The sequence below is a fragment of the Melospiza melodia genome, chromosome 5 (genome assembly GCF_035770615.1).
Source record: "Melospiza melodia melodia isolate bMelMel2 chromosome 5, bMelMel2.pri, whole genome shotgun sequence".
NCBI classification, from domain to species: Eukaryota; Metazoa; Chordata; class Aves; order Passeriformes; family Passerellidae; genus Melospiza; species Melospiza melodia.
In genome coordinates, this window is record NC_086198.1 from 10,255,998 (window position 1) to 10,271,828 (window position 15,831).

At 37.1% G+C, this 15,831-nt stretch overlaps 1 protein-coding gene across 2 annotated transcripts in view; it reads right to left on the reverse strand.

Moving 5' to 3' along the window:
* The window catches only part of TLL1 (tolloid like 1), a 124,255-nt gene that overhangs the window by 12,064 nt on the left and 96,360 nt on the right, over positions 1–15,831 (reverse strand). For both annotated transcript variants that reach the window (XM_063156252.1, XM_063156254.1), the window contains exons 14-18: positions 15,481–15,606; positions 12,455–12,615; positions 9,297–9,477; positions 2,582–2,707; positions 1,122–1,249 (exon numbers count right to left, since the gene is read on the reverse strand). In XM_063156252.1, the coding sequence (XP_063012322.1) occupies positions 1,122–1,249; positions 2,582–2,707; positions 9,297–9,477; positions 12,455–12,615; positions 15,481–15,606 (722 nt within the window). The remainder of the gene's footprint in view (positions 1–1,121; positions 1,250–2,581; positions 2,708–9,296; positions 9,478–12,454; positions 12,616–15,480; positions 15,607–15,831) is intronic.

Below are 15,831 nucleotides of genomic sequence, written 5' to 3' on the forward strand. Positions count from 1 at the left end.
TGGAATATCCCTGTGGTCAGTTTGGGCCACCTGTCCTGGCTGTGTCTTCCCCCAGCTTTCTCTGCAACCCCAGCTTCCTTGCCACCAGAAAAAGCCTTGGTTCTGTGTAAGCCCTGCTTAGCAACAGCAAAAACATTTCTGTATTATCAACATTGTTCAGCACAAATACAAACCACAGGCCCATACCAGCCACTGTGAACAAAATTAATTCTACCCCAACCAAAACCAGGACAAGGGGTTAGGATTTGCTAAGGTCAGCAGTTATGAGATTGGAATACACCCTCATCCCTGCACAAGTACTGCCTATTGCTTCTACCTCTGAAACAGAGATATCTCTCTCCTTAACTTTATGTGCTCCAAAACAGTTGAAAAATCAATTTAAGAAGTTTAAATATATGTAACGTCAGCTTTTGTTGTGGCTGTCCTGCAAGTAAGCTGCAGAAGACATGCTGGGGCTGAGCTCAAAGCAAAAATCCTATTGGCAAGACTGTGCCTTTGGCCTCATACAGAGGCCACATAACCTCAGTAAACCTGCAAAGCCATCTCAGCTCTCCTAGGCCTGTCTTTGGACACCAGCACTGCCCTCAGCCAGCTGGACACCGAATTCACAAATCTACTCCAGGCTGCTCTTCTACTTACGTTAAAATTTGAAACCACTTTAAAATGAGAAATCCAGATTCTCAGGGTTTTTGTATCTTTTTTCCTTCTCAAAAAAACAGAACAGGAAAAGGTGTGTGTAGAGGACTGCTCATAACTCAAAATTTTGCTTTTTCTATATATTGGAATTTGTGTAAATGGCTTCTGCCATATTTGCCAAAACTTTGCACAAGTTTTATGAGTTGCAACAATGATATAGTAAAGTCTGACAGGAGGAAAGCGTTCCTCCTGCCTTTGCTGTAGAGAGTATTTCCAATCACTATAAACTTAAATCACAACTCTATGATATTGAGTAGTCCCTGTTGGCCAGAAATGGACAGGATTCAGCAAGTTTTTAAAATAGTTTACCACTGGGATGCAAACTGACAGTAAAGTCTAGTAACAGTTTCATATCATTGAGCAGTCATTTGAGAAGCTGACTTGATGGAAGAAAAGCTGAAAAGGAAGGGAAAGCAGAGACTCACCAGTTTGACCCTCTGCCCAGGGGTGGCACTGATTTCCCACGTGCACTCCTTCCTGCTGGGATACTTGTCAGGCCAGTTGGGACTCGTGATGATGCCGTTGGGACTGTGGATCTTCTGCTCACACTCAGCTGTGCCAATAGGGATAGCAGCAGTTAGTCAGCACTCACAAGTAGTCAACAAAGCACTACTTTTTGTCAGGGCAGCCACCAAGTGGAAAGGATTTTTAAGAAGATAGGTAAGCATGCTTTTCAGAGTATACAGTCATGTTATTCCCCTCAGGCAAGTGCTTTAGAGCATTAACCCAGCATGTTTCTTTATGGATTGTTGTGAAACATACACTGCTGTTTACAATGGATGGCTTTTTTTCAGAAGAAGTCTTATATAGCAGTAAACATAAGATAAATATATAGTACTTTCCCATTCCCCCCTTACACATTTACAAGTAAGTGTGTAAATCCATATGAAAATCTCACTACTCCAACTTCAAAAGAAATTTCTCAAACAATTTATTTTTTCTCTTATTGGTAATTTTCTCTGCAGCTACAGAGCAATCATTTTGATTTGTAAACCACAGCTCCTAAACATATACACAATGTGAGAACAGCTAAGACTAAACTCTATGTACAAAGAGCAGCTTAGTCACTGAACTTGCAACTAAGCCACTAGCACCCAGAACTAAAAGAAGGCATTTTTGTATTTACTTTTAGCAATCTCAATTTGCTTTCTCAATATCAGAGAATTCTTTAAAAAAAAAAAACACCTTTTAGAGTAGGCAACCAAAACCAGTGAAAAGGCAAGTAATTCACAAAGGGCATATCTTTCCTCTCAGATTAAATCCATGCTAGAAAACATTGAGATATTACAGCAGCTCTCATGATATTGGACACTTAAGGTTCATTTGCAGAGAATTTAAATTCTACTTAAGTTCCCAAAGCCTATTGTTTTCTTGAAGGTAGCCACCTTGAGAGAGATAAAGGAAGTAAGATGTTCAGGGCTTTGCTGGAAGGTAGATTGTCTGTATCTGTCGCCTAAAACAAACCCAGAAAGAGTAGATATGGTTTCAACCTGGCTGTGAGGAAACTAACTGCTACTGATAGCAGCTAATCACAACTTTACCAGGCTTCTCTCCAGAAACTCTACCCCTGTATTTAATACAGCCTTAGATAAATACTTTATCAGAGCTTTAAATATTCTACACTTCACAGAACTATTGAAAGTAGCACTCTGTGCCAACGATCCCAAGTTTTCCAAACTTCATTCCTGTGGACCTCAAACTCAGCCCACACAAACACTGGGAAGGAGGGGATGGAAAAGGGGAGGGATGTTGTTGTGTTTAAGCCCAAATGTCTAAAACCCCATTAGCAAGAACTTCTTTTCCTTTCTTTTGTTTGAAAGGAGAGCTGCAGAATGCTTTCTGTGAGACAGTTGTGTAACCAACCACTCCACTGCCTTCTGCTCACCTTCCTTGCAGTCATGTTTGTTTTCGTGTAGCACGAATCCATTCCGGCACTGGCAGACGTAGCTTCCCACTGTGTTGATGCACTCGTGCTGGCAGCCCCCGTTGTCCTTGGAACACTCATCCTTGTCTACAACACACACAACAAGCCCAGGTGAGCACACGGCTCCTAGCAGACCATGCTACCAAGAGGAGCACGGAGCCTGGGGCCAGAGCAGGATAAGCCACAGCTCAGTCACTCTTCCCAGCGAGGCACTTTTGTGGTGCCGTAGTTTTAGGTCACTCTTTGCTCAACCTGCAGCCTTGCACTGCGGCACAAAGAGTCTGTCTCATCTCTCTAGGAGTTGAGCATTAGCTCCTAAGGGAGAAGAACACTAGTTAAAAAACAAGCTAGAACAAAGGAGGTAAGAGATTTACCAGCTTTTACTCTTTCAACTAATCTAGCTGGTAAAAGTTTCATAAATATCCAGTTTTATCTTAGTAAACAATGGTAGTGTAGTTTATGGACAACACATATTATTCCAGCTTTGTGCAAATTCCATTTGCCCAAATTTAATGGTGATATCTTGAAAGGAACACATAGATCAAAAACACTTCAACTTCTACACATTAAACATGTAAGAAGAGAAAGATTTCACATAAGCTTTTCTAATAAGTTGGGCTTTTTCCCGCAGCAGAGTGACAGTGCGCTTTACTTTTAATGAAGCTGGACATTATAGACCATCACAAAAAGAAAAACATTTCATTGAAAGAAAAAAAAAGAATTTGGCATTAGTTAGATCAAGAGCTACAATGTAGCATGCAGTTCTGTTTATTAACATATAATCCTTCAAAAGAGCTTTTAGTGTGTTAGAAATAAAGCAGAAAGTAGTGGAGGAAATATGACCTGCATTAAACAGCTACAAATTCATTGCATGGAAAAAAGCCAAACTAGATTAACAGGCTGTCATAGTAGCAAGAGGCCTCTGCTGCCATGCTTCTATGTCATTCAGCTGTTCTTGCTTTAGGTGAGGCTGGTCCCTTTAAAGGAGGCAGACTGCTCCTGACGTGTGTATACACATACATGCATATATGTGTGCACATCTATATAACTATAAATGTACACACACACACATATGTATACATTCTTAGATATAAAAATATATGCATATAAATATATATATATGTGTATAAACACAGACATATTAAACCCCCTCTTTATTTTACTAAATGTGTCATTTCAACATGCAAAAGAGAGGAAGAAACAGAGCAAAGGAATTTTGGTCATCCCAGAGGTCTGGTTGTTGTGGGTTGGAATGCAGACCACTTAACCCCTACAGTCTTATTTACCTTGGAAACCAACAGTTAACATTATGACCAAACAAGGCAATGTGATATTTCACACTTTACCAGGTATGGCAAGAATTTCTATAGACTAGAAGCCACTATAGATGATTTAAGTCTCTTTTCATTGTCTTACTCATGCATTTTTTTCCGTGCCCTTACTGATGCTCATACTCAGTAACACAACAAAGGAAGTTTGCACTGTAATTGCATACACGTCATCTTCCTCTGCCGAAATGTTTTTCAGCACTTGACCTGTTGACTTGCAGGTCTTTCCATAAAAATCAGCTTCTACTTATAATACAAGATGATAATGTGCATTTATAGGTAAATTCTGAACGTCAAACCCAAGCATCCACTGCATTTTGTACTGTAACTCTCAAATCTGTTTGCACTGAAAGTTTTTGGAAGCTTTCTGCAAACGTGAACAGATCTGAAGGTGAAGAAAGTGCTGAAAACATAGATACCTCTTGGAACCATTCATTCAAAGAGATACTACTTGTCATTTTGATGATGAAAGGAAGCACAGAAGCTCCGCAATACACTGTTTATGCACCTTGCAAAGCAAGTCCCTAACTGAGGTAGTAAATCTATGCAATGTCGAACCAAAGTCATAATTTTGCAAAAGCAAGCACTATCATAAATTATTCCACATTGCAAGTGAAGAACAGTAGCAATCAACTGAGAAATTAGAACTATTATGAACAAAATTCTTCAATATTTCTCTCCTAAGCATTAGTTTGTAATTTTCCACCAGAATAACAAAAAGAAAGGAAGGCAAGCTCAAAATGCATTCAAGTTAGGCTTTCAAGTACAGAGTATGTACACAAATTCTAAATAAATAAAAGCCCTGACCATTTTCATCACCCACCAAACTCTATGAAAACACTGAAAAGTATTTTAACATTGGATATGCTTATACACTGCAAAATAATCTCTTAAGAGACAAGTGCATAAGCAAATAGTCCCACGTTGGATGTCCTCAGAAATAAAATAATGGACAGAAGGTACAAAGGAGAAGTTTTGGAACACATTTGAGCTACAATAATTACTTGTACATAGTTAATCAAGGATGCAACTGTTGAACAAGCCTTCCTCACACTTCATAATTGAGAACAGACTTTCTGTCAAATTGATTGCCCAGTTTAAAAATTTGTGAAAAAAACCCCCAACAATTAGTCTGTATTAGTTACGAGAACAAATGTTTTGCCATGTAAAAACAAAGCCATTTGTTATGCTGACAGATGGAAATGAGTACCCCAATTTTAAATGGATACTTTCTTTTCTTTTTTCAGTACTCAGAAGAAGGAAAGATCCATTCTCAAGAAAATAATAGATTGAATCATTCTGAGGACAAACGGTCATACCTCTGAGACCCTCAGAGGCCACCAGTCTGTGAATAATACGTACTCGGCCTGAAGGGACCTGTACCAAGTCCTTGCAAGATTCAAAACCAAAAATTTTCTCTTTGCAGGCAGCTTTCTTGTCTGTGGAAAAAAATGTACCAGGATGGCACCAGAGATGACTTTTTGTTCAAGGCTAGAAACATTCTAGCTTTCTCTTTTTAACTGCTCAATGAATCACCACCAAGAAGAGATGTCCCAACAAACCTCATTTTTACATTATATCAAAACCCATGTATATTTGGAATGTTATGCAGAGAATCACTCATGTTTACTTAAAACACTAAAGTAAGTCTGAAACCTATGATAAATGGAAGCAGTTTAATGACAAACTATGACTAATCCTCAGGTCATCTTTTCAGAAAGATCACAGAAAAAAGGGTATTTAAATATATATATATATATATATATATATATATATATATATACACACACATATATAAAAAATTGTTATATTTTTGAAATTATTTAACACTTCTCTAGTCTTACAGGCCCAGTAGGGTGTGCTGAGTCCTGCCTGCAGGGACTTACTCCAAGGCCTTGGTCTTATAACAAAAGTGGGAGACAGAGAAGCACAGAAGAAAGACAGAGGGAGAAGAATAAAAAACTAATTGTTGGAAGTTTTTCATTTAGAAGTCTAATATCCAATTCCAAGAAGTTTTATTAAAAGTTTTTCTTTTAAATAATATATAGTGACCCCCAGTTTCCTCTCTTTATCTGAGAAACTTGATTATAAATATACAATAGAGTCTCCGTAGTTCAGCTAGATCCCTGCAGAGACTCCTAACCGAGCTTTCTTCAGAACTGCCCCATCAAATGTAAATTTTACAGAATGCTGAAAAAAAAAAATCTCACTTTCCAGTAGCACCTGTCTGGCTGTTAGCACTATTTTACAGCCAAAAATATAATTACATGTTGTCTTGTATCAACATAAATACCTTCCTAATGCAGGTCATCTGTTGCCCTATGTCACTGTTTGCTTTCACAGTTTATCACAGCAGGTTTCAACCACCCAAAAACTGCTTTCTGTCGTCTGTGCTGGAGCTGGGCCATGCTTCCTCATCTCTAGCTGTGGCACAGAATTCGCCACCACAAGAGTTGGGGAAGAAAAGAGTAGTTTTTTGGCTGGGCTTAGGGAGCATTTTTCAGTTCCTAATCTTCACATTAATTTAACTGATCCACCTTTCTATATTGCTAAGCATTGCATATGGCCTGCCTTTACTGGTGAAAAGAGTGCAAGATGCAGTGTTTTACTCATTACACTTTTTGTCATTATTTATGTCTTTATAACTAAGTGCTTTCACATCTATTGTGATTCAATTAATAAAAATGGTAAATGCCTGCAATCAAGTGTCAAAGTATTTCTACCCAGATATCATTCTACAGTTATTGTACTCTGAAGTTTAATATACATTTAAACAGGCAAAAAACAGCACTTCATCAGCTGAAAAATTCTGTCATCAACTCCCAAAAGTCAAAATACTTGAAGTCTCAAGTCTGTTCTTTATTGGCAGATGAATAGCATATTATGCCCATATAAAGGAATTCAGGGACAAGAAAGTAACAGTGTTTTCTGACAGTCCTAAGATGTCTGATTAATTATTTGGAGATGGCATCTTCTTTTTAGATACTTTAAGTTCAGAAGTTTCATTTTTCTCAAGCATTACAAAATTTCTGTTTTAATCAGAAAACCTAGTCAAACAATGAAAGCCAGATGACATAGAAGAATGGAATCTGCTAGAAATTTGAACAAATGGAAGACAGTTCAGAAAAAATAAAAATAAAATACTCATATTATATTCAGATATTTGAAATCATATGAAATGCTGGCAGGAATGTGTTATGAAGCACTCAGTAAATTGACATACTTAGAGATTCAAAGGCTTTTTATATCAAACTATTTTTTTAATGGGATTAGATATATATAATATCTAGGACACATAACACATTTCTATTTATTGAAGAATACATTAGTTCAAACTTATCCCTGACTAAAGAATTAATCTGTGATCAATGACATCACTTAAAAATTTATTTTTGAAATTACCTTGTGAGGGAATGATTAGAACATTTCTTTCAGAACTGAAATATACAAGGGAAAATTAGTTCTGAATAATTACAACCCGACACTTTGTAATCCATGACCTTCAGTCTAGTCTTTCCCCAAGATAACGCATTGGTGGAACCCACTCATTTAAAGAAAGTCACTTGAGCAAAAGAAATAAGTTTATCTTCAAATGTGAAATAAGTTTATCTTCATATGTGAAGATAAACTATTACTTTAATGAAAACCAAAATTAAACTAACTATAGATGTATAAATGACCAGGATGTCCAGGAAACACAACTTCTGAACCATGGGGCTTATATAAATTACTGCACTATCATTGCTAGTCTTATCTGAAATATCTGTAAGATCTTAAAAAGATTCAACAAACTTCATTTGCAGTCTTTAGAACTTGAATATGTCAATATATATCCCTGTAAAAAGACAATGTGACAATTCCTGCTGGCACAACTAGACCAACAGAAAATGACTAGTTGTGTGCTTCTAGGAGGAAGCTCTGTTGTGTGCACATATGTATTTACTACAAATAATGAGTAAACCTTGAATGCTTCTTGCTAATGTAAATCATAAATTCAAAAGTAGAAAGTATTACTAAAAGTAAAGATGTATCTTTCGAACATTATGACCAGAGAAATGTGATTACTAGGAAAGAGATATACTTAAAAGAGATCAAATCTTTTTTATGTCTTTGTATGAGACAAAACTCCTCTTTCCATATTTCATAGCTGCTTAATAAAAGCATCAGAATAGTCATAATAAGAAAATACTGAAAGTCTAAACTTTTTGCCTTGGTAGATATTTTTTCATTTTTCAAACCTTATTCCTTACACATTCTACAGATTCTCATTAGTCATTCTCAGCAGTCATCAATGAAAAACTATTTCATTTCAGTTTTGATAAAATATTTTAGCAAGCAAATGCTAATAATGGTAGTATATTTTACTACATGCTAAGTAAAGAATAATCAGGATTCTCCAGGTTCAGAATTTTCACTGCTATAAAAAAAATCTGGAGTACAATTCAATTCCCAAATTCTTCTGTTTGACATCTGGTTTAGGGAGGTGGGCAGATGGAACTGGTGTTTTTTGTTGTTTTACACAAGGTAAGTTACCTATCCCTATGTGTGTGTGTAAACACGCAGGAAAAACACAAAGCAAACTTTTGCTACAAACACTGAGTGATCTCCTGCCTGAGCCAGATTTCTATATTCCACACTCAATGGGTAATTGCAGAGGCCACTGTTGAGCAAATATTTCCTCACATCTTAAGCTTCACTTATGTGTAACTTTATTCAACTGTATAAGTCCTCATACGATGTAAACTCCCACCGCTCTGATCTCCCTCAGTAAAATTACACTCATAAATAAAAAGACACGGGATTTTTTTGCAAGATCAAGATCTTAAACCCTGTTCTTCTGCAAAACATTAAGAAGTGCAAAGTTTGGCACAGATGTAGCCATAATGTTAAACAAATGTTTTACCACAAAGTGGTAATTTCCCAACAAATGGAATATATTAAGAGACTTGAGTAGAAAAAATACAAGAGTACACAGTGTGCAATTCGTATCACTTCACTACTGGGATTTGAAAAAAACAGTAACAAAACTTGGGATAAAAGAAATCTCATAAAACATAGAAATACAGTAAATTTTCTTTTGTCCTCTGTATCTCACAAAGTTTTCTTGCTTCTGCTGTTACTTAAGTACATATAGATATGTTCAATATATTTTCTACAGACATTACAATTCAGAATGATATTTTAAGACAGGAGAGTGGTGTATGTTTATGTAAATAAAACTAATTCAAAGCTACCAGGAAAACCATAAGCAAAGAAGCCACTCATTTTCATACCAAAATTGTGGTCACTCCACCTAGTCAGTGGACACCCAGAGGCACTGACAGGTACATGAGGGCACTGTTCCATACCTGAGAAGAAGTGTGCCTTGAAGCCTTTTTTTGAGACAGTGTTGTCAGAGCGAAACTCGATGCGCATGTTGTTGTACTGGGAGGTGATAACTTCAGGCACTTCCGAACCGCAGAATTTACCGTGCAGCTTGGAATCGGAAGAAAGGCCACTGCGAACCTCCACGTAATCATACTTGCAAACCTGAGAAAAGAATGAAAGAAAAAATATTTGGCTAATCAAAATAAAAGCACGAAGCTGTTTACAAATGCCAGAATTCTGATGGGTATTTATATTACTGCTGAATAATAAATAACCAATATCCTTCTTCACTTTCTCCTGATTTTGAAAGCATTTTAAATTGTTACATTTGCTAATTATAGGTAAGAACATTTTAAGGTCACTAACACATAGCTATGCTATGAATTGTGTTCCAAATTACATTTTTATAGATGTTGACTTATGTTTAATATCTAAATTTCAAAATACTTAAAGCATTTCCACTTCATTTAAAAAGCAAATATTCCATTGACAGCAAACTAAAATCTACAAATGTTGATGCTAAAAATTACACCTATCTGTGTGCTATAAACCACATACCCCAAACCTACAAACCTTATACTACTTGCATCTTGAAGATGTTTTTAAATATTAATTTTCACCTAGAAACTTACAAGCTAAGTTTTCATCATTACATATTTAAGATATATTCATTTATTTCCAAATATATAACTTTTCAGTATTAAAGCCATGCAACTTTCACCAACAGTAGCATAGCTATAATTTGGAACATGATGCATGCCATTTTTATTAAAAGGTTAGAAATAAAGTAATATAATGTAATAAAAAAAAGCCTTATGCAAGGTCCAGGTCTAATGATAATACTTTCAATACATAATCCCTTGGTCAACTTAAAGCCACCCAGCCAAAAACTTCTAAGCTTCTTAGGCTCAACTATCAATCATTTAATCAAAAATGTACCAGTTGTCTGCAATTAATAGCTTAAGAGAGACTATTGTCCAGGAGGATTCATACAGAGCTTATATTGGTCCATTAAATCCAAGTTGTATTTGAAAAATTGCAATTTCTAGTCAAAAAAAGTGTCAGGGGAGCTGGAAGAGAACAATAGAAAAGGATGTTTTGGCCTTTGTTGTTCTCTCTCTCTATGAAAAATTGTCATAATTTCCAATTGGTTTTAATATAATACACTGAAGTTGTAGATTAAACTTTTATTGTTACTGGAAGAATTTTCACATGTGGCAGAGTTGAAAAGTGATTAATTCAGTCAAAACTCCTTTTGTACAGTTAAAGAACACAAAGATTCTTGAGTTACTGCCACATGTTAATCTATACTAATTGGAAGGCATATTTCTGATAGTGCATGTGATTTTCAAATATAGCTCACTATGTTGATAAATCCCACCAATTTCAGCAATGTAATAGTGGTGAGCTTTTACGGTTGCCTAGCTTTAGATCAGAAATCAAATGTAATTTCAAATAGATATAACTTCCTCTATACTACACTGCCCTGAAAAAAAATTACAAGTTAAACTGCACAACGTCAATGTAAAATATTAAAATTATAATAGTGTAAAAGACATACTAAATTTAGTCATAAATGGGGGACCTATAACAAATAAAATAAATCTACAAATAAATCCTCCAATAACAAATAAAAAAAAATAGAGTACTTGATAAATTTTATCTCTGCACGCAGAGATTTCATGTCTGCACTCAGGCAATATCTTAGAATTTTCCAGATATTATGTTTCTTCTCATTTTCAAAGGCATCTGTCCTTAATGCTACTATTTAACAGTGTGAAGCCAAGATTTAGTAGCACATGAGATGATCAAATGCTAGTTCTGATTGCTGAAACACATTCAGAATTTTTCTGTCCGTTTATGTTGAATGTCTTTTATGAACTTAGAGAAGTGATTTCACTTCATTACATGCCAGGTGTTTTCCTTGCAAATCTTGTCCATGCATCAAGAAAGTGCAAGAAAAAGGTTTTTATGACTTGTTCAAATGGTAATTAAATTTCAATTCTTTGGGACTTTTAAGCTTTTTTACATCTCTTGCACTTCTAGTCATAATGATTACAGGACATAAGTGCAAAGTATACATCACTGAAAATCGGAATTTCATGGACTTGAGAACCCACTTCAAAAACTTATGGAGGAAAAAAAAATCTGACATTGTTGCCTCTGAAAATAATACTGAGGTATTTTAGAGAAGTCATGGCTGGTTTGGTTCTTAGTTATAAATCAAACTCCGGCTTTTGTACCTTCAAATATCTCTGCCTAAAAAGTAGGCCATCTTTATACTAAATACATTGCTACAAATTTATTTAGAAATAAATGGAAATGTCAGAAATAACATCCTGGGATTTGTGTTCTTAATGCCTGTAAAAAATGTGCATTTAAACTCAGTGGTTACAGCATGTTATGGCTGGAGTGTGGTGAGGGAATTCAATGATATGACAGAGAATTGCCTACGAAGCAGAACAAAAAGTGAAAAGGATGTTGAAACCCACATTTTACTGCTTCTCATCCCAAAAGCACTGCAGCCCCCACCACTTTGTTTAAAGCTGTAAGGAGTATTCTTCAGCACATGGAGGGCTCTGCCCTGTCCCTCCTCCTACCTGGGCAGAAGATCTCCCATGCCTCTGGGGGTTGCCCAGCTCAAAAACTGCTGCTGTTCTATCGTGACTTATTTCTGGTACTGCTCACTTCAAACTATTCCCCCAGTGAGATACTTGTAAGTGATTTAAATGCTCCCTCACTCCATCACTAACCACAGCTTATGTGTATTCTTTGTAGACAGTCTGTAAAGATGATTTGGTTTCTCCAGATTTTCTTCTCTTGAATTCTTTCCAATATGCTTCAGCCCCATTTGCTCTGTTTTATTTTGTTGATAAAAAAGTCAGCTGAGACTCAGCAGAGAACATCTTTTTAAAATTTCTTGTAATACATATACATTTAGATGATATGTAAAAGAGAGCTATTCTTTCCATGTTTGTTTTGAAAGAATCCAGAAACTGTCCCAAAACGAAAACAAGAATATCCATGCTTATTGTCAGCATATGAAAGGTCAGCAAGGGTTCTGTAAGACAATATCTATTTCTGAATGCTTGTGAAACCACTTAGAGTGTAACAGATTGTGCAGCTCTTCGTTACTTACTTCATTCCCTTCTAACTCAAAAAACTCAAACTTCATTGAAATTCGGTATTGTGTTGGGGCAACCACCTGCCACACACAGTTTTTGTTTGGAGGATACTCTTTTGGCCACCCTGGTGTGGTTATAGTCCCATTTAGCTTTGTCAGGAGTCCTCCACAAGCAGCTGTAAAATTAAAAGAGAACATCATTTCTTGACTGACAGTGTGTTTTACTATAAACAGAAACATGCTAAGAAGAGTCAGTCCTCTCATTACTTATATGCTGCAATGCCCAGACAGACTAATCAGAATCTTGCTTTATCATGCTTGGTGCAAACAAAGAGAAAGAGACAGCCCCTATCTTGAACAGCTTGCAGGTTTGTGGGCAGAGATAAGTTTCAGGACTACACAAGGCGTTATCATATTCATTCTTTTCCCCTCCCTCCAGAGACTCTGGTTATTCTCTCACAGCCTTTCCCATGCAAGTCCTCTGACCTCACCGCCCTCCCCAAGACCTTGACCACCCCTCTTCTGACAGGGGGATACTTAGGATGTGCTTCTCTCCTTCATTACTGATGCAGAATCAGCCCTACCTGTCTCAGCTCATATGGCTGTATATGCCTCCCATAACCCACTAGCTAGGGTCACTTCTTTGGAAGAGCAGTCACATACACTTCAGTCACAATTACTTTTGCTGAATCATGGATATTCAATTAAAAGAGAAAATGCCTCTTATTTCCAAGTATATGCCAAATAATCACCTCCATAAAACGGAAAAATACTGTACAACGTTCTTGAATGCAGTTCACTAGCAAAGGATAAACTCATTAATCTTTTCCATCTGTGCTTTTTTTTTAAAGGAAAGTAAGGGGATTTAGAGAAGCTCTCAATCACACTCTGCTACATTGATAACCATTACAGCACTGTGACAGCACTGGAAATCATCCACAAATCTCTTTCTAAAGAGCTGAAGGAAGGAGCTCTGCTCAGCTGCTCTCTGCTAACACTGAATGCTTTAAAAACTGGCTATAGCAGTCTAGCTGATGATCTCACATACTGCATCTACTCCATCTAACACAGCTGGGAGAATTCACCAGTTACTAAGTCAAGGCTCATTTTGTCAACTCAGACACGCACAAGTGTTTCTCCCGGTCCCTAGTTTTCCATGCAGCACATTTCTTGGTAAACATGTAAAAGTAATCTGATGGGAATGGGTGAACTAAGACCTTGGGTCACACCTCAGTGTATCAAAAAAGACCAGACATAGGTTTAAAGACTGCATCCAGATGACACAAGCTGTCCCCTCAAATGATCCAATCTGGGTCAGAGAAACTACTGCCAGATTTCAATTTCTGCTTCTGAACATTGTTCTACTGATCCTTGAGGCAAGGGTGGAAAATGTGGAAATAGTGAAAAAAGAAAATCTTAACCCTTTCTAATATGCTGCCATTGGGGGAGACTTGGAATAGAAGATCATAAAGCAAATTTCTGTGCATGTCAACACTGCAGTGAAGTATAAGGCCAAGTTTCTGACTAGAGGCTTCTACTCACATGTGAATTAATCGAGCTAGCTCAGACAAACGGCCCAAACTAGAACGAGGAAGTAATGCACACAGTGACTACACAGTAATTTTGATTCAGCAGTTCCAAGTACTATCTACACGCAGTGAGTGCCACCTCAGCTGGAACAAACACATGCACACTTTCAGGGATAGCTCATGGTTTTTGCTCTAAAGTGCACTGCAGTGCTTAGAGTGACTTCTTTTGACAGAGTTGTTTTACTGTTTGGGCTCCAGGAATGTATCTCTCTTCTATTTTTCAGAGGCAGAGAGAAGAGCCTTCTGAAAGACTTCTCTAGTATTCTGACTTGAATAAGCAAGCAGACTAAACTCAATTCCTTACGTAAATTTGGGCTGATGATCAAAAGCCCAGAGATCAAACCTTTGTCTTCATAGCCCTCCCTTTGATTGAACTCATTTTCTTATTGTCTATCTAATGTGCAGACATCCAAATAACTTGCTTTTCCAATGTTCTCTTCACTAAAGGTCGGTGAGGGAGGAAAAACAACCAAAAAAAACCCCAGTCAGCTTTATGAGAGCCACAATCTAACATGCCTTTAATCTAGGACTTCCACCAGCTCACACAAACATACAACAAACAAAAAACCAAAACTGCAGATCCAAAAGCAAAATAACAAGAAAGAATTGCAAAGAAACTAGGCAAAATTACCCCAAACTGTGAAAAATAATAAATTAAAGACAGGAAATTAGAAAAAGGAGAGACCAGTGAATTGCATCAGAAGAAAACCAGGACTCCAAGCACCACAATTTTCAAAATCTATTCACTAGTCAAACAGATGAGCTAAGAATAAATTTGTGCTATCCTTTGATTTATTGGTGTCTATGAGTAAAAATTAAACAACACTTGGTGCATAATGATCAAGAGCTTATGGTTCTGTCCTTTGATATGAAATATGAATAGAACACAAAATCTTATCTCAGTTCAGTCCTATGTTTACACGGACTTCCACTTATCTCTTTTTTTTTTCTCCAAATAATTAGTTGAACACACTTTGCTCACCCTGAAAATTAAGAAAAGTCCACAGTGTGGCTAGGAGTGGGGAGGATTCCTCTGAGCTAAAATATAGGACCTTGCTCTTCTAGACCTGCCAGCTTCCCAGGCACATCCCAGGCCAAGGTGCCCAGAGGGGTCAGTAAACACTGAATCTGAGAAAGTGGCACATACTCTGCTGGTAATTGTCTCCTTGAGAGACTTTGCTTTAGTGAGTATGAATAGTGTAATAAGTGGTATGGAGCCCTGCTTTGCACCATTCCTGATTGACTAACAGCAAAATCTGCAAAATTAAATTGCTGATGGACACGGGACAAACATGGCTCTGGCATGACTACTAAAAGGACAGCATTGCTTTTCTAGGTTGGGTTCCACAGACCTCATGCTGTTCAGACAGAGCCCAAGAGATGTGTAGCATTTCATTGAGGCCATGGCACTCTGAAAGCTTTAAGAGCCCATAAGACAGCAGCACACTGTACCTTCACAACTCTTCTTGTCAGGACCAAGTTCGTAGCCGGGATCGCAGGCGCACTGGTAACTGCCCAGGGTATTCACACAGCGCTGCTCACAGCCCCCATTGTCAGGTTTGGCACATTCATCTTCCTCTGCCAAGACAGGCAAGAATGCAAAAATGTGTTAAATAATTACCTTCCTCAGCTGTAACTGCTGGATCAATATTAACCCAGAAAGCTATATGCATGCCATTATAAGATGCACTACTTAAACCACTATGGTTGCTGACTAGAGGATTTTCAAATGTTAAGAAGACCTGCAACAGAGAAAATAAAAATTTTTCCTATGTGGGGTGTGGTTTTTTTGTTGGGTTGTTT